General features: G+C 46.3%; 1 protein-coding gene across 1 annotated transcript in view; it reads left to right on the top strand.

The window, feature by feature from the left end:
* Chn2 (chimerin 2) overlaps nt 1-25,411 on the top strand; it is a 260,580-nt gene that overhangs the window by 118,154 nt on the left and 117,015 nt on the right. Inside the window, exon 2 of the mRNA XM_032906467.1 lies at nt 19,964-20,002. Coding sequence (XP_032762358.1) covers nt 19,964-20,002 — 39 coding nt within the window. The remainder of the gene's footprint in view (nt 1-19,963; nt 20,003-25,411) is intronic.

The raw sequence follows: 25,411 nt of genomic DNA, 5'->3' as shown, positions 1-25,411 counted from the left end.
ACCCTACATCTTTGCTCTGTTGCTAAAACACAGCGGGTCTCAATCTTCCTAATGCCTTGATGATCCCTGACCACTAAATTATTTTCGTTGCTGCTGCATAACTGTTAGTTTGCTACTGTTATGAATTGTAGTGTAAATATCTGATATGTAGGACATCTGATATGTGATCCCCAAAAAGGGTCATTCAACCACCAAAGGGGTCCTGACGCCAAGGTTGAGAACTGCTATTATGGAAGGCCTGAACCTAGGTAACTTGTGAGGAAAAGCGGCTTCTTTGGCTCCTGGATCTGGAGGGCAAAATGTCCAAGCTATGTCTTTGCTATGTTCTGGGCCTTAAGTGGCACCGCAGCAGTACCATGAAGAACAGGCGGAAACCGAAGTCTCACTTTGTAACAACCACTCGCCAGGGCCTTTGCCAGAATGTTTTGGAGACAGTTATCTCATTCAACCAGGCTTGGCTTCCAGGACTCAGTACTTCCTAGCTGCCAACACTTGGAGCACATAAGAAACCAAATCAAACCACTGTCAGTCACACTGTAACAAGTGTCCCCCTACAGTTGGGGCAAGGAAGACTTGCTTATCTCCCTGATGCTGGGAGCCTTCAGGACAAGCAGGAGGCCAGAGTCAAAGGAAATGAAGTATGAGGGTGTGAAGTTGGGGTCCTATAACCTGGGCGTGGGTGTTCAGAGCGATGTGGGATCCAGTCCCAGAGGTACATCTTAGTGTGGGACCCATATTCTTCTTGGCTGTCCCATACTGCATACCAGAAACACTGTGATCCCAGGTTTCATCCACCTGCCTTGGCCTCCCTACCTTCATACTTAGGCTGCATTGAAAGATTTCTCAATGCCCTGTTCAGAATCTTATTCTCAGGAAATAATCACTGGTTGGAGGGATGGCCCAGTAAACAGGAAAACCTCATGCAGAAGAGATGGGGGGGGGATTAAAGCCGTTGAGATAGAGCCAGTCAAAGAACTACCACAGATACTAATACAGCCTGTCTCATTTGCATAGTCTCAGAAATAAAGACTGGAAGAGGTTGGAGGAGCATGAGGGGAGCTGCAGACTTGAAGGCCAGTGGCTCTGAGCCCAAGAATGGTGTTACTCTTGAGTCTCAATCATGCCCCATATTGCTAGCGTTTTCCTCAATAACTTCTTTCCTGGCCTTAAACTTCTTATTGAGTCTCCAAGTAATGCCTGACCCCACCCCAACCCACGCACGCACGCACCAGAGCACACTGTACTCTGGGGATCTGGCCTGCCTGTATTCATGTCAGCTCTGGGGATCAGATCTCCAGTCCTCATACTTGTTTGGCAACTGCAATAACCATGAGCCATTTCTTAACCCTCTAAGCATTTTAAAAATGACCTGACCTTGGGAACGCAGCTGACTTGACCACCTTGTTGTAGAGAATGGATTAAAATATATATGAAAGCAAAGTAGTCAATAAATTTGATTTTACAGCAACTATTTTACTGTGTAGGTTGTGTTAATAAAAGGATAAAGGAGAGGGGATATGTTCTATGGGGGGTCTGGGGGAAGGGAGCGCCTTAGCAGGCCCATGCTGAGACATCCCTTCCCCCTGAGGGACCAGCCACACAGGGTATAGTATAGAATAGAGTTTATTCAGGGCATGGGAGGGGAGTTAGGAGGGTAGTAAGGGCAAAGAAAGAGAAAGAGAGAAGTAGAGAAATAGAAGAGTAGAGGAGGAGAGTAGAGGCCGGCCATGAGCATGTGGAGAGAAGTGGGGAAGGGAATGGGGAGAAAGAGGACAAAAGGGAAGAGCAGGAGAGAAAAAGAGGGGGCAGGAGAGTGAGGAGGGCTAGAAGCCCTTTTTATAGTGTCAGGCACACCCGGTTGTTGCCAGGTAATTGTGGGGGTGGAGCTTAGACAGAATGCTAACAACATAAAGTGAAAGTGGACATGTCTGGCAGATGGGCCATGGCAGTCACCAAACTGTGACAGCCAGTATTAGAAACATTCTTCTTGTGGTCCTGTTCAGAGAGAAATGGCGCTAGAAAATAACCATTAGAGTCTATACCTAATGGACTCAGTTTCATCTGAGTCATCTTATTGTGAGGAGTGGAGTCAAAGGGTCAGAGCAGAGGAGAAAGTCAATGTACACATGTCCTCATGTGGACAGGAGGCTGCTTATTATTGGATATATACACTTGTATGGTTTCTGTTGGTGTCATTGACATCTGAAGTGACTCAAGAATACCACAGACAAGTTCCCTAAAGCAATGGATACCTGCAGAATAATCTGAGTTTAATCACTTGGGAATGATAACCCGAACTTAATAACCTATTAGAGACACATAATACACTCAGGAAGGTGTCTAAAAATCTATAGTAAACATCTCAGAGGTAGTCAAGAACCGAGTGTATCTTCTTTCCATAACCACCTATTTAATGGAGTGGCATTCACAGGGGTGGAACAGTGTCAAGTCACTCTTCCATTCTCTGTCATGGGGGCCCCAAAGCAAAGCCTATTCCATTAGAATAGATGCTTCTAAAACCAGGCAGTTCCGGAAGACTCAAAAGTTGCCTGGGGAAGACCCAGGACAGCTCTTGATAAAGATGCTTGCCTGACCTCACTCTTGTTCCTGCATGGTGTCAGTGGTGTTAATACCCGAGGGGAATCCTTGCTTCCTACAGCACTAGCACGAGATGCTTCCAGCCTCCTCAGTCAACCCAGACCTAGAGCTAGAAGACCTGTCCCGTGCTACTTAGGAGACCATAGCCTGGTTACTCTAGTGATGGCATCGTGCATTCCCTTTTCAGTTGTTAAGGTTTGAAAGTCTGACCCTAGCTAGCCTTGCAAGACACTGCTGTTAGACCTGTGGGTGCCAGAGAAGGGCCTTTGAGAGCCCGTGGGAGGAGGAGACCTCCTCAGCTGCTCTACCGGCGCCAGCATCCTTTAAGGACATCGGGTTGGGTTTCATCTTCCTCTCACTTGGAAAGTGGCCGTTCAGTGTGTTCAGCAAACAAACCCATACTGAGCATCTGATGTGTATTTAGCATCTGCCTCTCTGCTTTAGGTGGTGCTAACAACAACTGAGCTAGGGAGGGGGACTGAGGTTTGGTGATAAGCCAGCAGCCCTGCTAGGATAACTTCCCTTGGAATTCAATCCCCATCAGCCTTGGGCTTCTGCCTTGAACGCATTAGCACTCTGCCTGCCTGCAGAGGCCAGCCTGTAGGTCTCTCCATCCCTACCCCCCAGGACCTCCGTTTTGCCCATCTCCTCACTCTTCAGCAGTCGACACAGTCCTCTTGCAAGATGGCTCAGTCTGTTTGCCTTTGGACCTAGTCAAGGAAAGCCAGTTCCCATCAAGCCATAGACTCTCGGCAGAAATGATTATGCAGCCTTGGGAGGGGAGGAATAATGATTTAGAAATGCTGAGCAGATCTATCAAAGTCTCCTCTCTTCCGGTACCACTCAGAAGGGAAAACAGCCATGTATTCTGACCTCAGTCATACCCCCATGACCCGCAGCATATAGCCTGGCAAACTCCTGCTTAACCTTACTGCCCAGTCCCACTGTTGCCTCTGAACGAATTGCCCTCATCACCTTCCTACCCAGCCTTGCTCCTGGGCTTCTGTATGTTGGCACCCTCAACATTTCTGCACGTCTCCTATTCTTGTACCCCCTTCCTCCTCATACAAGAGCTGCTGGAAAGAGAGTGTCGTCTTCGCATAACCAGTGTCCAGGTTGGGTCTAGGAGCAGCGATGGATAATTGTTCGATGAGCACCTGCAAACGGCTATGGATCATTTATCCACGTGTAGTGTGCAAATCTGTCATTGCTCCTTTGGCTAAGGCCACTGGGAGTGGAAGAAATTTGCCAGTACAAATAGCCTCAGACAAGAGCTGACTGTAAAGGAAAGGTTTACTTCAAGATTTGGTTTCTTCTTGTAGTGGGAGCATGTTGAATATTCGCATGCAGCAATTAGGAAGACAAATGTCCCACTGTGCAAACAGCAAGAAGATATGGCTGCTGCCCCAAGAGGGACTGCTGTCCCAAACCCTAGGAAGACATACACCATCAAGATAACAGCAGGGAACAGGAAGAGGTCCATTCTTCTTGTCGGTTATGCAGTACAAATACTTTCTCCTTTAAAAATCATTGGAGCTACTTGCTGACTGTCTTCTTAACCCTTTAATTACAGACATGCGGAAGCTGTTTCCCTACCCCTGCCAGGACCTATAAGAAGGCCTCCTTCCTCCCCGCAGGCTTTTGCTCAAGCATTTTGCATCAGGTGACAAATGCTTGCTGTGCAGAGTGCAGTGGAGTCTGGCCTCTTGCAGAGCCGCAATGCTCCACTAACGAGTCCAGACTGGTTTCTTTTTCCTGTACACCACAGAACACTTCCTGTGCTTGCTGGGTTTTTTGCTCTGTGGTTTGCCTGGCCAGGCATCTGAAGTGTTACTTTTCCATGTGTTTGTTGTCTTAGAAATATTTCCTTTGTGAGAAGTTATTTTTAAAACGACTGATCAACTACAGAGATCGAAACCTAGGAGCCAGGCTAAAACTGTAGTCTCAGGAGGTTTTGTGTCTCAGAACCTACCACCCTCCTAGACAGCCCATTAGGCTCCTCTGCCCCTCTACCTTTATTTGTCTTACTATAGGGAGGCATCAGGATTAGTTGGTGTAATTCTGTAAGCAGTATTCTCCAGAAGATCAAAACTGAGAGAATATACACAAGCATATACATACATACGTACATATATACATACATACACACACACACACGCGTACACACGTGCGGGCATGGACACTCATACACACAAATTATCTTCCCACACAGTGGGACTAGGTTGTCCAACAATGGTTGCTTACATCCCAGAGAGGCAGAGAATATGGGAGATTTTTCAGACCAAGGAGCTAAACAGCTCAGTCTCAGTTCAAAGCGTCAGGCTTGGAGGCTGAGGAAATAGAGTTTCCTGGTAGCAGTCATCCGTAGGCATACCCCAAAGGGAAGAAGAAGGCTTGCACATGTGTGTGGATGCTGCCTACCTCCAAGTTCTTTCCATTTGCACAACCGTCTATTGAACAGTGCCACCTATGTTCAGGTGGATCCCCAACCCTCTAGTCACTCTCTCACCCGTCAATCCTCTTTGGAAATGCGCCCACAGACACGCGGGTGTGTTCTTGTACCAGTCCTAGATAGATAGCTCTTAATCCTGACAACCTGTCATAAGGTCAACTCATCATAGTTGCTACAGATGAACAGCTACTTGAAAACTTGCAGGAAAAAAAAAATCCAGTAACAGGCTTAATACTATAAAGAAAATGTACTCAATTCTCATGATAAAATATGATAAGTCAGCCTTCCTAAGATGACCATTTGGTGACATAGGATTGGCTGCAATTATTCAGATGGATGCAAATGAGCTAGCCAACTTTGGGCAAGGTACATTCCCCTTGGACCTCGGGTTCTATGCTAAAGAGTAATAGTACAGTGCTGCCTACCTCATAATGCTCAGGAGAGCTTGTGTGGGAGGGTTGTGAAGGGCCCAGTACGAGGATTTTAGAAGGGAGAAGTCATGGTTTCTGACTCGGAGAGAGCTTGGTGTTAGTACTCAGCTCCACAGCTTACCAAGTACACCTCACCACTTTCAGCCCACTTGCCTACCGAGTAGGATCGTATACCCACGTACAAGCTTGTATCCATCCAGGTATTGCGTATGGAAAACGCCACTATGTAATGACCGCTGTCAGTAGACAGTAAAGTGTCCAGAGCAGCATCGTATTTGCCCAGTGTTATAGATCATTCCAGAAAGATGACCTTGTCTTACAGTTTATTTTCTACACCGTTTTCTTGGGTTGGAATGGAGTTCTAAGGTAAGAGTGCTTGCTTAGTATGTACAAGGTCCTGGGTTCCAACCCCAGTGCACACACCTGTGTGTGTACATACACACACACAGGTCTTCTTAACCATTAGATTACTCATTTACTTTGTTCTGAGCCCAATTATGTTCTACAAAATAACCAATACACTTGAAGTTATCTTAATTGATGATAGCTTTACTCCCCTGCAGGGGCCACTTAATAAATATATTTAATGGAAGCCAATAAATACCACGTAGGTGTAGCCACAATTGCAAGAGTAGAGTGTAATTGTAAGCGACCTTTGTAAGGTTCCCTCCTCTCTACCTCCCCCTTTCCATCGTTTTATTCGTTCATCTTTTCTTTCTCCATCTCCTTTTAATTCAAACGAAATTACAGAGTATATCATAAAGACCAAGTCTCGCCGCCTCCCCTGACCTCAGCTACCCACATCTTCTTTGTAGGCAGACGTAGTCTTAGGTTTCCAGAATCTCCTCCATAACTGTTTTGTTTATTGCAAATTCTGGGCCACAAATCTCCAGGGAAGTTGCCACGTGTGACTACCATAGTTGAGTTTATAAAAAAAAAAACAAAACCCTTTTTTAAGAATAGGGTAAGAAGTAAAGCATGCCGCCTGGACGCTACTTCAGGGCAGATGAGGGGAATGAAGCCTATGTGGGTGAGGGCTGAAGGAATATGAGTATCCCCCAATATACCGTGAGAGGAGCAGGGGCACGACACCCACTGCTGTCTTGCAACATCCCGTCAGTTTAGGAACAAGAGCTCTGGACCCCAGCTAGGATCCATATATAGAGGATGACTCAGTCCTCAAGCTGGCAAATTCCTCAGTTCTGTTTCCAGCCTGTGAGATGAACTGTGATGTGGCGAGCTTGGGTCAGAGTGAGTGAGCGGCTGCTGATGGGTGCGTGTTCTTGGTATGAATTACTGCAATTATATTAACTACACCAATTTACATGAGTGGTCCATTGTGAGGAATGACTGTGAAAACTCAGTCACCTGCTGCCAGTACAGTGGTGAGCTGACAAGCTGGCCTAGCACAGGTTGAGCGCGCCTTGATGATGAGGCCTGGGAAAGCCATACAGGGTACTTGGTACCACACAGGGACACAGAAGGCCCTTGAGAAAAAACTGGAGAGGTACGGGGGTGGGGTGAGATGAGGGTATATGAGAGAGGAAGAAGGAGAGAAAAAGGAAGATTGGGAGGGAAAGAGACCACTTCAGTGAGATTCCACATTTAGTTCTAAATGATGGCAGAAAACTGAATAATGTCAGGAATTTATCTGCTTCTGTGCTATTTTCCATGATATTCAAGCCATGTTGTGTGACTGCAGCAGACTAGAAGGAGTTGCACATCTTAAGGCTCATGGCTGAGCCTTCTGGGAGACTGAGGCCATAGTGTCCCCAGTCAATAGGCTCGAGAGCAAAGCAGATTTGGTTTTAAATTCCACATCCCACCTCCCAAATGGCCATGGGAAAGTGGCTTCACCTCTTTGAAGTTCATTTTGCTCTTCTCTGGGACATAAAAGTATTTACCACTGGGAGCTGCCTGGCTCTACCCTTGCACTGTCGCAGCCACGGGCCGACACAGCCACCCGCAGCTTCATGTGATGTAAACTAGGGAGTCTCTAAAGGGCATTGGCTGGCTCCGTCTTTGGATGGGCAGGTGGATATGGCTGTATGAGCGGGTGGAGAGAAAACTTGGGACAATTATAAATATGTAAGGTAATACATGCGTGGAGCCTGTACCAGAGTCTGGAACATGCCATTCTACTGTTGGTGGGAGAACTTTAATTTTCCTATCTTCATCCTTCAGGATCTTTTTACTCTGAATGTGGGGGGAAAAAAAACAAAAACAAAACAAAACAAAACAAAAAACCCATCTTCCCTTGCCTCCCAGTAGCTACAGTACCAGGGCTGTGACTTAAGAACTGACTTTATGAGAATTCAGTATGTCATGGCCAGGAGCTAACCTCTTGAGGAAATGAACAAACCAACCAACCAATGAAACAAACAAAGCAAGCAGCCAAACAAACAAAACAGACACAAACAAAAACAAATACCAAGGAACAAACCGGCTAAAAGAGTTTCTCTTCTTCATTCCTACAACATCATGTCTGTCCTGTCATATCCTATCTCATGTTATGATGATAGGTACAGGTGGCCAGAGGCTGGTTTAGCAAACAGATGCAATGCTTATTGAGGGAACAGATAGATGGATGGATGGATGGATGGATGGATGGATGGATGGATAGATGGATGGATGGATGGACGGACGAATTGGACACATAGCTGATTCCTGTGTCTGCATTCTGCATCTTGCCTTGCTCTCTGCACCCATGTCTACTGTAATGTTTTGTGCCAAGTAGACCATTATGCTCTAGGTAAATATTTGTTAAATGAATAAATGAATGCCCAGAAGGGATTTGGAAGAAAGCCAGGAAGACATTCCTCTGGTGAAAGGGATTTGTAAAGAGGCAGGCAGCTTCTGGGGGGAAGCGGTGAAGGAGAGAGTTCTCCAGGCTAGAGGCCTAAAGGCTGGGAGGCTGACTGTCTTTGAAGAAGTAGCAGGAAAGAAAGTCTGTCATGGCAGAGGGAAGTCCTACCAGGAATGTAGCTGCACAGGGCTGGGGAAAGTCTACATTTTCCCAGGAGCCACTAAGGGGGAAGAGGCTCCTGGGAGCAGGAGAGAACGGGGTGGTTTGGCAAAGGTAATGAAGGTGGCAGCTGAGTTGGTGCTCCTGGACCTCAAGCCCTCGCCCCCCTTATTAGTAGGGTTTGTCTCTGTGTCTGCCACAGCTCCCACACATGTGTTCTGTTTTTTCCATTTCCCCTTCATCTCACCACACTGTGGCTTCTATCTACCCCAAGATCATCAACCCTCACCCTCCCACAGCCTCTTGCTACAGTAGCACTGCTTCCCTGCCTGGCCTATCTCACCGGAGCAGGCTCTGTCCCTCTTACCACTTCCCCTTCTGAGTGGCTTTGCCTTGTCGTGTCTTCTCTCCTCTCTGGTTGCTCTCTGATCATTTTCTTCTCACACCCTCCATTGGCTTTGTTCTTGCCGGGCTCTTCAGAGGCTGGTCATGCTCTGAGCATTGACCCTCTGTCATCCCTGCGCCTCATTGTCTGCAGCTGCCTCTGCTTGTGGGCTTCCCTTCAGAGATACCCAGGCCCAGGCTCTTGTCTGGACTGCAAGCCTCTCAGACTCGTTCACTCAGCCATCCTGTCATGCTTCTTTCTGACAGGGGAAAAGTGAGGGCCACTGCCATCTGCCATGACTGTTTCTCCCATGATTTTCCCAGCTATAGGAAAGAAGTCACCTCCTTCCCACTGCCAAGGCCATAGAGCATTATCCCTCCTCTGCCAGGCCAGTACCATGCCCCTTTTCTCTGCTTAGAACCAGTTTATCCCAAGCTCTACTCATTTGCTGTGTCAATGTCTGTCAAAATTACTTCCTCCATTTCCACTGATATGGCCGTAGCTCAGACTATTCACACGATAGATAGATAGATAGATGATAGATAGATAGATAGATAGATAGATAGATAGATAGATAGATAGATAGCAGACAGACAGATGATTGATTGATTAATTGGTTGGTTGATCTCACTGCCACTCACCTTCCTTCACTCCCCTCCTCTCTCTCTAACCCTTCCTCACACCCACACTGGAATAATCTTTGTGGCTAACACACTGGGTGCATCTTTCCTGTTTACTTCTTTTCCTCCCTTCAGTGCAGAGTATTTAGCTTCTTCTAACTCTTGGTTTTCTGAGTCCTATTTACTATTCTCTAAGTTCATCTCTAGTCACCCTGGGGCCCCATCTTCCATATCAGCATCTGCCTTAGCCAGCACACTAGGCCATTTCAGCTCTTGTGGCTTGTCTGGCTTAGGCTATATCTCGGTTTGTGTGTCATGCTTCAGCAGCCTGTTTGTCCAAAAGGTAGTCCTCGTTACTGTAGTGTTTTGTGTCTAGGTGGTTGAGTGACCCTTCAAGCAGGTGCAGTATGCTATGGTATCACAAGTTGGCCTTACTCATCCTTCTCTCTAGGACCCTCATCCTTGTGTTTAAATTATACTCCTCTGTGACTGCTATTGCAGGGTCCTGGGCAGTGCTACTCAAGGTCAGAGGTGACTGGTCCAAGCCTGAGATGGGATAGAATGACCAGGCTAGACCCACCCTCCAAAGTCTGGGGAATAGCATTCTGACCATCCTTCTCACACAGAATGTATGATATGAGTTTCTGTCCTTCATTAAGACAGCACTTGACTGAGTGCCTGCTGTGTCCTAGCATACAGTAGTCAGGAAATTTCAAATTGTACCATTTGTACCCAAGTCAGCGTGGCACCTCTTAGCATGGCTACAAATCTATATCTGAGGTCCACTCCCCTAGGAGGAGTTTCTTCCCATTGTCCAACTGTAGGCTCTGTCCAACAACCAGCCTACCTGAGTAGGGCATCTTTGCCTAAACTCACAAAAGAGACCCAGTAGGCTAAAAGTAACATAGGAGCATAGAACGAGGTAAAAAGAGCCCTTGCTTTCACTGTGGTGGTCACGGATATACAGAGATAACTAAACAGAGACATTCACATGCACACAGTCAGACATCCTCAAGAGAGCAAAAGCCTGGGAGGAATTAGAAAGAGTCTCCCAGACTCTAGAAAGCTGGTCATGTGGCAGTCGGAAGGCAGACACCACATGCATTAACTTGATGCATCCAAGGACCAAGAGGAAAGCCAATGTGGCTGAGCTATAAGAGAAAAGAAGGCAGGCAGATGAGACGAGAAGGAAGGACCACAGCCTCTTGCTGTGCCCTCTCTCCTATGTGCTGGTGCAACCAAACCTGGGCTCCTGGTGTTTATTCAGTAAGCCCTTGCTGGATGGAAGGCTCTCAGTAATCCCAGTGCAGCATCAGTGGCCCGAGTCAGGAGCTCCATGTGGCCCCAGTGCCCTCTAGTGACCAGAGACTCCAGCTCAGGGCTGTTTGTGACCTTACTATCTCTGTGTAGTTCATCTTCAGGCCTAGCCTGAGGACCTAGAAAATTCTGGCAAGTTACAGGGGTTTGTCTTCATTAACTCTTCCCTGAATGTGGAGCTCATTCCAGTAAAGCCCCGAGACAGACAGAGACCATTACAGAAAACTACAACCAGTCGAAAGCGTTGTAGAGCTTAGTCCCAACTGATAGGTACATCTACACAATAACTCCCAAGCCTGAGGCTCGGGGATCACTGTGAAAGAGGAGGTGCAGAGATGATAGGAGCCAGAGGATTGGGGAATCTGCTGTGAGTTTTCTAGGAACGGCCAAAGCTACACCCATAAAGTCTTACCAACAGGACGCTTAAAACCTGAGGGGAGCAAGGACAACAATAGACATGCTAAGGTGGTTGATGGGGAAAGCCCACGAGGCCTCACGCCCACACAAAGACCTGTGGGCCACTAAGGAACGCTGAGAGCAATGGTCTTCCTGGGGGAAGAGCACACCAGTAGTTATCCAACACCACATGGCCAGCCCAGAAAACATACACCAAAGTGACATCACACACAGACAGAGCAGGCTACATTTAGGAATATATATGTACGTGTACACTTACATATATATGTACACATACATGTACATGGATGTAATAACAATTAATAAAAGAAGCCGTGAATTTGAAAGAGAGCAAGAGTATGTGGAAGGATTTGAGGGAGGAAGGGGAAAGGGGAAATAACGTAATTGGTTTATAATCTCAAAATGAATTGAAAAACAAACAGAAAAACACCTGTTGTGCTCCACAGCAGATGCATGCCCAAACCTGTTCTTACTCTAGTTTTCTTTCCCCCCCAAACCATTTCCAAAGAGAAAGCACAGAAGTTCCCATTTCTAAGGGCAATGCAGAGAACCGGTGCAAGTGAGAAGTGTTAGCGAGAAATCTCTGGACAGTTTCTCGTCTAATGTTTTGCAGCAGTTTATTGGGCCTGGCACCATTTGGCTGCTGTGACAAGACCACTGCTCGGCTGCACAGTGGCTGGACAGGCACCTCAGACCTCGCGAAGGCCAGGAGTCACAGATGCACTGCAGTGCGTACAGAGGCAGCATCCCACTCCTGCTCTTTGCCTTTGCTTTGGATCCCAACGCATTCTGGGCCCATGACTAGCCACACTACAAACCCTGCAATGCCTTCTCATCGTGTGGCTGCCCCAGGACTGACTGAAGAACCTGTTTTCACCCAGCTTCCCTGGAAGAAGCCCCACTGCCTCCCATTTGCAAATGTGTGCATCAGTAAATCAAAACTGGCAGTGGAGGGCTGGCATTCGTGAGAGGGGAATGGGGAGGTGGGACCCACCCAACCCTCCTATTTCCCAGACAAATCCCCTGATGCAAATACACAGCTTTATCTGAGACAGTCTCAGGGGGAGGTAGGGCTCCTCCAGCTTCCTTGTTAGATCATTCTCTGGACCAATGCGCCCTCGGCTCCTCATTTCCAAAGCCTGGCATGAGTGTTTCCACCCCTCTTGTCACTCTCCACTGAGCCCAGGGATGGAAGGTGGCTCTCCTGGGTGTTTACAGGGTTCCTCTTCGGCTGTCACTTACCCAGGTAGAACACATGCCCTCTCTCATTTGTCTTCATTAGTCAGCTCCCACATTCCTTACACTTGCTCCTCTGGTGATTCCACCATAATGGCTTCTCCCATCTTGAGATGCGCAGCCTTCCCGCTGCAGCTGACAAAACACCTGGAACTCCTGGATTTTCAGGTCAGGTCATGGCCATGTTTCCAATAGAGCTTCCTGTGTCTCCATGTCTTATCTGTTCAGTCTTAGAGGCACCACAGAATAAGATCAGGATTGACACCAGCCTGTGGGGGTGTGGGGAGCTCAGACACCAGCCTGTGGGGGTGTAGGGAGCTCAGACACCAGCCTGTGGGGTGTGGGGAACTCAGACATCAGTCTGTGGGGGTGTGGGGAGCTCAGACAGAGCTCAGACACCAGCCTGTGGGGGTGTAGGGAGCTCAGCTTTCTTGTACACATTTCTGAGATTTCTAGTTAACACACCTTTTCTATAAACCTTTCTGTAAACAAAAGCTTTTTGAAATAAAAACACATAGACCTTTCACTCATCTGAGTTCCGCTCCTTGAGCAACGCAGGTTTAGTTAAAACATTGTTTCTGTCAGCAAAAGTTTGAAAAGAGCCAGAATATCTATTATTGGGAAATTGTACAGAAAACGATGATTTGCACCTTAGGAAACTCATACACTGAGACCAAGATTTAGTTATATGAACAAAAAGAAAGATATGTGCATGTGTGTACACCTATACATGCCTGCGCGCGCGCGCACACACACACACACACACACACACACACACACACACACACACACAGACACCTACCTATGAAACGGTGCCCTGAGCTACTGGGAACCATGTAACTGTTGACCCAGCACATAGGAAGCTGAGGTAGGAGGAGTGATTGTTATGAGACATTGCCTTGAAATAAAACAAGAAAAACAGAAAAATAACATTAAAATTCAAATAGCAAACTGTGGAATCATACATTACTATGTAGTTATATATTATATCTCTCTCTATAATATACAATAATTTAAAAGTCTGTAGACTTTTATTATAACCACTCACAGAGCAAAAGTTATAAAAAAAATCACAAATAAATCTATGAATAGCACATTTTCGCAGAGGTAGGAGAGTTTTAAAATGACACATTTTTATATTATTGCATTTCTCGTCTTGGGCAGTAAGTGCGTATTACTTCTAAGTTTAGTGAGCTCTCAGTACAAGTGTTAGTCTTGCTGTTTACTTCATCTAGAAGTCTGGTGTCTTCTCACACATGCTAAGAGCCTTACGTCCCCCAGGCTGCTTTACATACTGAAGAGCGTCCTCTGGGCTCATCCCAGAATTTGATTTCCCCAAATACCATGATGGTGGTGCCACCTTCAATGTCCAGGTCCTCAGCAGGTATGCCTTCCTCAAGGCCACTTTCAAGTTTTACTTGTATCCTTTGTCCCATTAACCCATTTCCTTCTGTCCTCCCGTTCCCTCCTCTCCCCTTCCCTCCCCTTCCCTCCCCTCCCAAGTCTCCATTTTCCTCTCCTCTCCTCTCCTCTCATCACCCCTCTCTTCTCCTTTCCCCTCTCCTGTCTTCCCCTCCCCTTCTCCCTCCCCTCCCCTTCTATTCCCCATCCATATTCAGAATATTATTCACACTCTTTACAGATGATTTTATTTGGCCCTGTAACCTATTTTTTAAGGCTTGGATCATTTTCTAAGCATCCATATACTTTTCCCACTTTATCCCATTTAACTGAGAGGAGCTAGCTGCTGCCCAGTCTGTCTAGGATGATTGATTCATGCTTCTGTCACACGGTTTTTACAAGCTGGGCCAGGGTAGCATGCATGGCTCTGCGCTCTCCTTCTGTTGCCCCTCCTTCCTCATCAGCACCAATGCTGTCTGTGTTAAGTAAGAACTGGTTCTGTTTGTTTTGTTATAGCAGCTCCTTCCTGAGGCGATGCCTTATTTAGGCAGTGCATTAAAAGCAAAACAAACAAACAAACAACAACACAAACAAAAAACCCAGCAACAAAAAGCCTAGCACACCTACAAATTTATTTCCCATTCCTTTTTATTTTTATACAAGCAATATGAACAGACAATTACAAGATGCGGGTAAGCAGTCAGAGGAAGAGTAGGATTGCCCATTCAGTACCAGGTGTAATGGTGTTTCTGGGAATAGGGATTTGTTTGTTTGTTTATTCCTGGGGTGGTGGCCCAGTCAACAAGCAAAAGGATCTGAGCTCAATTCCTAGAACTCAAATCTTTAGAAAGCCAGGCATCGTAACCCACACTTACCGCCCCAGCTCTGGGGAAGCAGAGACAAGAAGGTCCCTGGAGCTGTCTGTCCAGCCAGCCTTACCTACTTGGTTAGCTTCAAACCAGTGAGAAATGGTCTCAAACCCAAGGTAGATAATCACCAAAGGAACAGCACTCAAAGGTGACCCCATTTTCCACAGTACATGCATACATATACACCCACGCACATGTCCACTCACATGAACGTGCATGTACTATGTACATGCATACACACACATTCACACAGAGACGCAAACTCATACACACTGGAATACTAGACCAAGAGGTGGTAAATCATGTCTATAATCTCAGTAGCTGGAATCTAAAGCAGAAAAATTGCTATGAGTTCTGATAGTCAGTCTACAGACTAGAATGGTATCTCAAAAGGAGAGCGAGATCCTCTCCGTGATAAGAAATTGATTGCTTTAACTTTATTAGTCACAGTGTGGCAGGCTGTTTTCCTGGTTTAAAGGGAATGGTAGCTTTAAGCGTAGAGTTTACAAAGCATAGAGTTTACTTTGTAGTCAAGAAAAGCATTTCATTTTAGTTATTCTCATACTTTGTCCCACATTCATTCTTTACTTTCTGGTTTTCAGGATCTTTGTCCGTTCTAGCGTGTGCTTGATGTGTGTTTTGTTGGGGGCAGAGAGCATGCTTGTGCCATGAACATCAGAGGACAACCTTTGTCGGTCCTCACTTTCTACCTTGTTTGATATGAAATCTCGTGTCCAACCTTTCATAACCCAGGCTGCTTGGCCCCGAGCATCTGGGGATTCTCCTGGCTCCTGGCTCCTGGCTCCTGTCTTGTTACCACATCCAGCTTCATGTGGGTTCTAGAATTCTGAACTCTAAGCCTCGAACCCCTTTATCCACTGAGCCTTCTCCTTGGCCCCTTTACTTTTTTTTTCTACTCTTTCTTTGCTTGTCTTGGTCGCTTCTCTGGCTGTACTGACCGGGAGCAGGGTTCTTTTCTCTTTACAGACTAATATTTTAATACACATGAAAATATCCCCGTACACATTGCCACGGTGCTTTATGCTGGGGTGCATTCTCACTGACTTTTGGTAGGTTGAAGAACTGAGTCCCAGAAAGATCAGATAACCTGCCCAAGGTCTCCCAGTGAAGGGCAGAGGTGGGCTGAATCTAGGCAGCCTCACCCAGAGGCTTTGCCTGGACCTCCAGCATGGGGAGTACACACAGAACCAGGACTGTCCCGCCATGACCCAGTGGACAGTTTTGTACTTTTTTTTTCCAAGCTTCACAAAAATCAAAATATAAATCCGTAACATGAAAATATCATTTCCTTCATTTCAATATATGTAGGTTCAAAGGGCCTGCCTGGGAAGAAAGACAGATAAATGAATCTAGGTCCTGAAAATCAGCGCTCACTCTGCCCCTCACCTGCTTTAACCTTGAGGAAGCCATTGCACACCTCTGTGTCTCTTTTCACCCATTTGCCAAGTAATGAGGGAAAACTAAATGACCTTGGGGGCCTACTCCAAACTTTAAAGGGAAAGTGGGACTCAGGATGTAGCTACGTTGGTAAAATGCATATTATCTAGCAATATAGGAAGCACAGGTTTGATCCCCAACCCCACATGATCCTAGTGAGGTAGTAAAAAATCAGTAATCCCAGCAGTAGCAGGAAGATTCAAAGTTCCAGGTCATGCTCGACTACATAACAGCTTCACGAGATTCCTGAGAACCTGTCTGGGAAAGGAAGAAAGAGACAAGAGTGGAAAGTGTCAGCTGATTTAAGAGTGAACGCCATCATCGAGGAGTGAAGTAAACCGAGGAAGCGTATTGGGTACAGCTGGTGCAAATAGCTCTCTTGTTAGTGAGGTGGTGTTGGAAGCAACTAAAGATTTGTTATGACATATTAAAATTATTATGTGCGCTGTCCCTCGACTGGAGACTCTGAGCAGTGTACCGCCGTGGCTTGTGGAATGTGTCTCAAAGGCCAGGTAATTACTGAGGCGTGACAAATGGCCTCTCAATTTGAAGCCTTCTATGGGAAAGAAGAAACTTCCATGACAACAGCCCTGGAACTTAATTACAGGCCCCAGGACTGAGAAAATGGAGACAGTCAATGGCTGCTGTGGAGAGAGCGAAGACAATAGCTGTGAGCCACCTGGTAAGAATCCGGACATGGTGACATCACAGTGACACGTAATAGCAGCCCACTGCCATCAGGGGCCTTGATGCCGAGCACGGTTCTCCCTTGGGAGCATCATCTAGTCACTTTTTAAGTTAATCCCCTTCAAACACGAGGACTTGGTGTAAGAGGCAAGACTGCTTCATGCCACTCAGAAGTGCTTGTCCAGAGACGGCTTTGCACCCTGAGAGATCATTTATAATTTTTCGTTTTTGAGATAGTGCCTCACTGTATAGCTCTGGCTGGCCTGGAGTTCACTCTACAGATCAAGCCAGCCTGGAACACACAGATACTCTCAGCTGCCTCTACCTCCTGATGATAGGCTTATATCACCTCTCCTGGTCTCACAAATGTATTTATCCATTTATTTAAGACATTTTTGATTTGGGTTTGGGGGTGGCCACTGAGCTCGCCCGTGTTTCTCTGGCATGTTTCTGAAGGCCTGGAATAAGCCAGGTACCTTTCTAAGGCCTGCTGATGCCAAGTGAGACAATGTTCCTGCTTTAATGGAGTTTGACAAACAGTGGGGCGAGACCCAGTCATAAAAAAAGCAATCAATAAACAATCTCTATGGTAATAGAAGCTATGTAGAAAATCAAACTGTGTGATATGAGAGGGACTGGGTTAAGGGCAAGTCCCACAGGAGGTGACATTTGGGCTGAGCCCTACATGATGGGGCAAATGAGCCATGCCAAGGCCTATTAGTGAGCGTTTTATGACGATCGTCCACAGAGAAAAGGCAGGGACTCGGAAAGGCATTCCTTGTTCTAAGAACACAGAGGCTGGTGTCACCGGGTGAGATGTGGGAAGTGCATGCAGTGGACTCCGAGAAGGCAGGTTCCATACAGAGCAGGCGGCAGTGAAGTCTACACACGGGAAGATGTTAGCGGGTTCCGGCCAGGGGCTGTTGAGATCCTTAGTTTCTTTGGGAAGCCTTCTTTATCTCTGAGCTGTTTTGACATCAGGAAGCAAGTGCAAAGGAGAAATGTTTACTGAGGAAGTCAGGCAGCCAGAGTGAAAGTTAATGGGGAGGCTGTGCCTGGTGAAACGCCATACTGAGTTGTTCTCAGGACAGGCCTGTCATGGATAGTGTGGTTGTCTAATAGAAACTGACGTGAGAACATCGTAGCAAACCGAAGCCACGCCCAGGGAGCTACTTCCCCTGCCTCTGAACCTCCCTCAATCTACAGAAAGTAGTGCTTGGGTACTGAATAATCTTAACCACACCTAGCCTGGGGGTGTACTGACTTCATAGAATAATCCCTCTTGAAATGGTAAGATGTTGCTGGTACACAGTTTTCTCCCTACCTATAATGTCTGCGGTAGTGTCTAGGGATTTAATTTCTGTATAATGTATGTGTCTGTATGTGTTTCTATGTATGTGTGAATGCTCAAACATGTGTACACCCTTGCCTGTACTGTTTTTTACTTATCTTTGAAAAGTATTTTTGGAGGTGATTTCCACATTTGAGTATATATAGGGCCTGACTTTTCTGGTGAAGAGGTGTGGGATGGGTGGTTTAAGAATTTTATTGAAAAGTCAGCAAGTTGGTTTATTTGATTTAAAAAGTATTTTATAAACATTCATGCTGATATTTAACATTGACTTATGGTACAAATGGGGTGAAATGAACTAGCTACTTAGGTTAATAGCTTACTATTATGAGACACTGTTCTCTTACTTGGTATTAAAGGTTAATGCCAGCAGACTGTGGGGACAGCCCAGAGGTTTAGGGCAGTGGTTACTCCTGCAGAGGCCTTGGGTTCAATTCCCAGCATCGTATGGCGGCTCACAGTCATCCATAACTGGGGCTTAGACACCCTCTTCTGACCTCTGTAGGCACCGGACACATAGGTGATGCACATGCCTACATGCAGGCAACAGTCGCACGCATAAAATAAATAAATATGGAACAAACTTCTAAAGAGTCAATACCAGTGTTTGCTCACAAGACAAACTGTACTCTCCCGTACCCCATTTCTAAAGGGTACACAATGACCTTTGAGCCCCGAGAGGTGACCGGCCAAAGGAAAAAGATATTGTAAAATTAAATTGATTTAAGTTAAACAAGCATAAGTGACTAGGATTTGGAGGGAAGTTTATCACTTTGGAGTCAGTGTAGATCAATAGCACATTTTTTCTCAGGGTGAAAAACTTTCTCAGATGGTGATTTCCTTCCAAAACTAGGAAAATCCTAACAGGGCAGAAGCCTAAGGACGAGGAAGGGACAGGGCAGCTATGGTTGGGCATGAGGAGCGCCCAACAGAGCTTGTTTACCTAAAGGCGCTGAATTAGAGAACTCAAGCTTCCTTCAGAGCCACAAGTAACCTGGGACAAAGTCTCCTCCCGCAGCTGTTTAGGCTGGCATGGGTTTTCTTAAGCTCAGAGTTGTGAGCTTAAAGGCTGCTAACCGTGGGGGAGAGCAGGCTCAGCCATCCACCACAGGCCGAGCTGTAGGAGCCGTTGCTTCCCCATGCCCACTTCTGAGGGCGAAGAGGAACAACTTCACCCTCTCCTGTGACTCCTTCACCTGACACTGGCAATCGCCGGGCAGTCTGGAAATGGTCTTAAGTCGCATGCTGGGGTTAATTCAAGGAACCAATGAGATCTCAATAGCGCCATCAGTGTCTCCACTGTCAGGCCCAGGGCCTTAGGGGTTTAGTGGCTTTGGCGGCACGACTTTCCACATCTAATATTGTGTGCTTGCCACTTTGTATCCTGCCCTCGAGTCTTAATAAATGAACTCAAGTTCTGGCTGGAAGCTGTGAGATAAATTATGTGTTTCTTATGCCAAGTTGAGTAAATACATTTGAAAGGATCACTAGAGAGTACAATTGAGTTAATTACTTAATTCACTTTTTTTATTTGTCTCTGAAAACTGTTAAAACGGTTTACGCTGTCATAGAAGTTATCCAAAGAGACTGTTGATGGGTCCACAAGTGGTCCGTGCACGTTCCGCCTCTATGCCTGGGACTATTCTTTTCCTGAGTGGACAGACCCCTGGGGCTGGATGTGAGTCCAGTTGACAGGCTGTCCCTCCTCCAGGGAAGACATGGGCTGGCAGGTTGACATGCAGTCTGATGTGATCTCTCTCTCTCTCTTCATTCCAGATGCTGAGGAATACCAGCCTCCAATATGGAAATCATACTGTGAGTACCAACGCTGCAAAAAACTGCTGCGAGTCTTTAATGGCCTGCCTCCTTGTAGTGCACACGAGCCGTCTCATAAGCAGCACTCCTGCCCAATTGCAAGACTTCTCTTCATTGAGGAGAGGGTTATCTCTGTCAGGCTCTGTCAGGCTCTGTCAGAGAGGGATTAACTCTGCACTTGTCCCCCGACCAAAATCTGCAGCAACCACTGACCCTTGTGTGCCATTTTAGGAATGTTCCAGAAGAGGGGGGGGCCTTCTGACGTTCGGTCTGGGGGCATATTCTCATTTTTGTGCGTTGGGCAGCGAGGGCGAATGTATTGACTTCTGTGAATTATGCTCTTTGCTCGTCACCCCAGGGCTGTAATAGCATTTGACATGAACTGCTGAAAAATGAACATACAGTATTCAGTTGGGGTGACTTTTGAGACACATAGATCATGTGTGAGCTTGGGCCACCCAGCAGTTCCTGTCAGGAAGGCGGTAATGGCTATTACCTCCAACCCTCTTTCTCTCTCCCTGGCATCGGGCGTCTGGCCCAGTATTCTCTGTTAGAAGAAAGAGCAGCATGGAGCGCACCATGGCCGGGGCGGGCACTCCTCCAGGCTCACTGCTAGGAAGCAATCTTAAGTGTTGATGCTGTCTTGCTGCTGCTGCCCACTGAGGACCCGCCCTGGCCTTGCAATGCTCAGGTTCTAACCACGCCCCTGACAAACAGGCACCACTGCTGTCTTTCCCTCCTCTCTAAGGGATCCACAGTTTAACAAGGCTTTTCCAAAAGGGCTGGGTGGCATGTAGACGTAAGATCCCGGTGTCCAGAGGCACGCCAGTACTTAGCCCGCAGGCGAGCACTCAAGACTCCTTTTCTACATGTTTAAAAAAGGTAAACTGAGCACGGTGGCATATATCTGTCATCCCCGCACCTTGGACGTAGAGGCAGGTAGGCTTCTTTGAGTTTAAGGCCAGTCTTGTTTACACAGTGAGTTCTAGAACAGCCAGGTCTGCATGATTGGACCCTGTTTCGAAAATTACAGGTTTTCCATGTACGTGTCTGTCTGCTTATCACTGTAGTCATTTGTCACATAATGGCACCTCCACCAAAGATGGACCTATGACATCATGTACCATCAGCGTGGACCTGTAGCACATGTGTCTGCTAGACTGTACCATCTGGGTTTATAGAAGTATATCCTGATGTTTGCACGAGCACACATGGCCTAACAAATGTTTCTCAGCATGTATTTCTATCGTAAATCGGTAAGAGTGTATTGCATTATACGTACACACGTATGTACATATTTGCTATAATAATATAGAACATCCGTGGGTCTGAGGAAATGCCTCAGACAGCATACTGCTTGCTTCACAGGCATACGAACTTGAATTCAGAACCCAGTACCTATGTAAAATACTATTGTGCATGGCTCTAATCCTAGCACCAGGGTGGAGACAGGAGGATTCTTAGGGCCTGTTGGGCAGCCAGTCTAGCCTAATCAGTGGGCTCTAAGTGCACTTAAACTCTGACTCAAAAAAAAAAAAAAAGTAAGTTGATATTGACCTCTGACCTCTATACACATGCATCCACATTACACACACATACCATACACATAAACCATATGTTAATCTGAGAGTATGAATTTCCCATAATACACAAACTAGCCCCTACCTCATAGCACAGTCCACCTCCCCTTCCTGACGTGTGCTTTCTGTCAGTATGTAAGACATATATCTATGCCTCTCATGTTTAAAAATTTAAAAACCGTGTCGGCTACCGAGGCCTTTTTCACTTTGTTTTGTCTAACGGATTTGATTGCCCTTGGCGCTCTCCAGCTTAGTTCTCCTCACAGATATACAGCCCTCATCTCTCTGTGCAGGCACGTGCGGGGCCACCTCATTCTTTATTCGTGAGTCTGCTCTCCCAGCTGTGAAGTTAGGGGCTGTGTGCGTCTCTAAGGACCCTTTCCAATCTAGGGATCTACTTTCCCATCTTCGATTTTAAAAGACAGTGCTAATGACTTAGTAATTGGATGTGTTTGTTTGTTTGTTTCCTAATGGAGTGTGAAGTACTCTGACAGTAAATCAACAAAATATCCCTAGGAAGAAATGCTGGCCGCTCCCTGCCTTCCTGGGCATTGCACATGGCCATGCGTACATTAACCACCCAATAAATATTGTCGAGCAAATGCCACTACTGGGAGTGAACTGAAATACAAGCCATCAGCTCAAATTCCTCTCCTCTTTTTCTAAGTGACCTTGGGCCACCTAATTTATTTCTTAAAAGCACTTTTATGTCCTAAGGAAGCTAGAGAGCATCGCAAACTACATATCCACAATATCAATTTTACCATAGTCTATTAGGTTGAAATTTTACTTTTAGATCTAAAATCGTAAAACCTTATTTGCAGGAGATAGTTTGAGCTATTTAATACAAACTTTAATGGTGAACACAAAGTGATGGGTTTATAAAAAAGATATAGAGAAGGGGGATATGTTTTATGGATTTGTGGTGAAGTGTGGGGAAGGGGTGCCTCGGCGGGCCCATGCTGAGGCATCCCTTCCCTCTGAGGGAACAGCCACATGACGGTATAGTATAGAATAGTTTATTCAGGGCATGGGGAGGGGAGTTGAGAAGGTAGTAGAGACAGAGAAGGTCAGAGAAAGAGACCGGGGAGGGAAGGAGGGAGAGGGGAGGGAGGGAGGGGAGGGAGGGGAGGGAGGGAGGGAGGAGAGAGGGAGAGGAGAGGGAGGGGAGGAGAGGGAGGGAGGAGGAGAGGAGAGGAGGAGGAGAGGAGAGGAGAGAAGAGAAGTAGAGACAGGCCATAAGCACATGGAGAGAGATGGGGGAAGGGAATGGGGAGAGAGGAGGAGCAGGAAGGTAAGAGCAAGAGAGAGGAGGAGGTAAGTAGCCCCTGTTATAGTGAGTCAGGCATACCTGGCTGTTGCCAGGTAACTGTGGGGCGGAGCTTAGACAAAATGCTAACACAAAGTTCTTTATTACATCAGACAATTAGGCATTTGTTATCAAGAGCCCCCAAGTTAATGAATTTATAAAAATGAAGGACATATCACAGACAGGATACCAAAGCCACATTGATCAAAGCCTTGCAGAACATCTCTAAAAAGAGATGGGTGGGCACTGTGGATCCGGGCATTCTTTGTAGGTGTTGGTCCCCTTGTGAACCACCTCCTGTTATGTGGTTGTCAGGCCCGCGCTGCACCATCAGACTCTTGGTATTACCATCACTGAAGCAGCCAGCATCGTCTGGTGCTTCTCGTGGTAAATACTAAAAATCAACAATGAAGGTAACGTGGCCCACATCCACCTGCAACTTACAGACAGGCTGGTGAGAGACAAGACACAAAGCCACAGTCTGGAAACAATGAAAGCTTGGCCTTGGTTTTCAGTGGCCCTGATTTGCCACTGCTTTCACCTGTCTGATGCAGCTGAGAAGCATCGAACTCAGTTTTGATGTCGTTCCTCACAAAAGCTTCGCCTAGGCCTGAAGACCGACTTTAAAAACCTAGTCTTTGTTTTATCGCTGATTATAACTGTAAAGCCCAACCAACTCCATTTCTGAAGAAACTCCATTTCTGAAGAAACTCCATTTTGCGCAAGACCAGGGGCTAAACTCCAATTCCAGGAAGGAATTCAGAGAGCCCTCCTGAGCAAACATCCTATGGCAACCCGTCACCCTTAGCAACAGTCAGGCTTCGATAGCAGGGTCAAGGTTCATATAGATAACCTAAGACATCCTGCAGAGAATAGATAGCTTAGCCATCCTGTTCGTCAGGTGGTTTTGTCCCCATGTTTGATTCCTGCAGAGTACCAAACCAGTACAGTACAGGACCAGAGTACTGTAGAAATGCAGTTTTTAAAATATTTACTTGTTAACCCATATGGAAACCCCCGAGTTTGCTATAACCACAATAGAAACCCTGAACCCCTAGACTCAGGGTTTCACTCAACACCACTGCGACAGTGAGAGCGTGCGAGACCTTGCTGGTGAGCTCGTAATAAAGAGCCTTATGTGGTCTACGTTGAACTGGCTCCTCAGTGGTCTTAGGGTACCTGCAGCTTGGCCATAACATAATGTTCTTGGTTGCAAGTCAATAGAATATTCCAGTCAGTCACATAGAATAGTCACATAAGAATACCAGAGGCTCCGGCTTTGGGCGTGTTCCGTTATGACCCTCTCCATTCCCCTGTTGTTGTTATGTTATTATTATTATTATTATTATTATTATTATTATTACTATTTTCTACTTTTCTATGGCTGGATTTTAATATGTTCTTCCCATGTCATTTCCAGACAGACCCAGTACCACCAAGGGTATTGGCACTGCTTTCAGAAACATCAGGCAAAGAGACCGCCCGTTTATTAGCGCTTCATGACAGAACATCAGAATTAAACTTCAGCCCTCATTGACCTCATTTCCCTATTCCTGACTTCATCTCTGTGGGCAAGGTGTTGGTAACTGCTAACTTTCCAAAACCGATCAGCATCAACTTCTGAATCAATCCTGTAGAAAACATGACCAGAAAATGTAGAGAAACACCGAAAGGGGGAAGAAGCACACAGGCGCTGTAGAGATAGCCATGAATAGCAGGTGTGCACACTTGCAGTAAGGATCTTTAGAAATTTTCTTTTCCAGTTGTGTAAGGATGGCTTTCCTTCATTCAGTCGTTCATGCACTCAGTGCACATTAAGGCCCTGCCTGAAGTCAGTGTCCTAGGAGCTGAGGAGCCACAAGGATACATACGACCAGGACTTGACTGGAGAAAGCCCGATGTCACATGATGGCCCCAAATTTCTGCTCTTTCCACTGCCCTGTGGGATTAGAAGATCTTGCTATCCTCTTAGAGACTATCCTCTTAGAGACAAACACTGTCATCATTTGCTTAGCTATGTCCTTGGAATGATCTTATCCCTAAACACCATACATCTGGAGCTCAACTTCTAAGACCAACCCCCCAAACCACAGGCAAAGTCACTGAGGAAGTGTTGGAGTTAATGGCCTAAAAGAATTGTCACTTTTGAATTCACTTAAAAATAACAAGGAAGCCACATTTGAATATTAAGTCAGGAGTGTGTGAGATGTGAGACCGGAGCTGACAGGTTCAGAAGCCAACCGTTATGGAACTATTCTGAGACTTTCTTTAGTGAGAGGCCAAAAGCAGCCATGCAGTTGATGCTGGAATGACAGCTCTCCCAGGAGCCCTCCTCCAGTGGGAGGTCAGGTACTCAGAGCCTGTGCCACTTTTTCTAAATAGGAGCTGGGAACCTCCCACCCTTGATCTGTAGAACCGCCACAGTCAAATCACGTGACAGGAATATGAGAGTAGTTGTTCTTTGATCCTATCCCAATCTGGAAGTCATAAAAGTAGCATGTCCACAATTTGTCAAACCCC

Source organism: Rattus rattus, chromosome 6, assembly GCF_011064425.1.
Source record: "Rattus rattus isolate New Zealand chromosome 6, Rrattus_CSIRO_v1, whole genome shotgun sequence".
NCBI classification, from domain to species: Eukaryota; Metazoa; Chordata; class Mammalia; order Rodentia; family Muridae; genus Rattus; species Rattus rattus.
The sequence above is the reverse complement of the archived record's forward strand: the minus strand, read 5'-3'. Positions and strand labels throughout refer to the sequence as shown.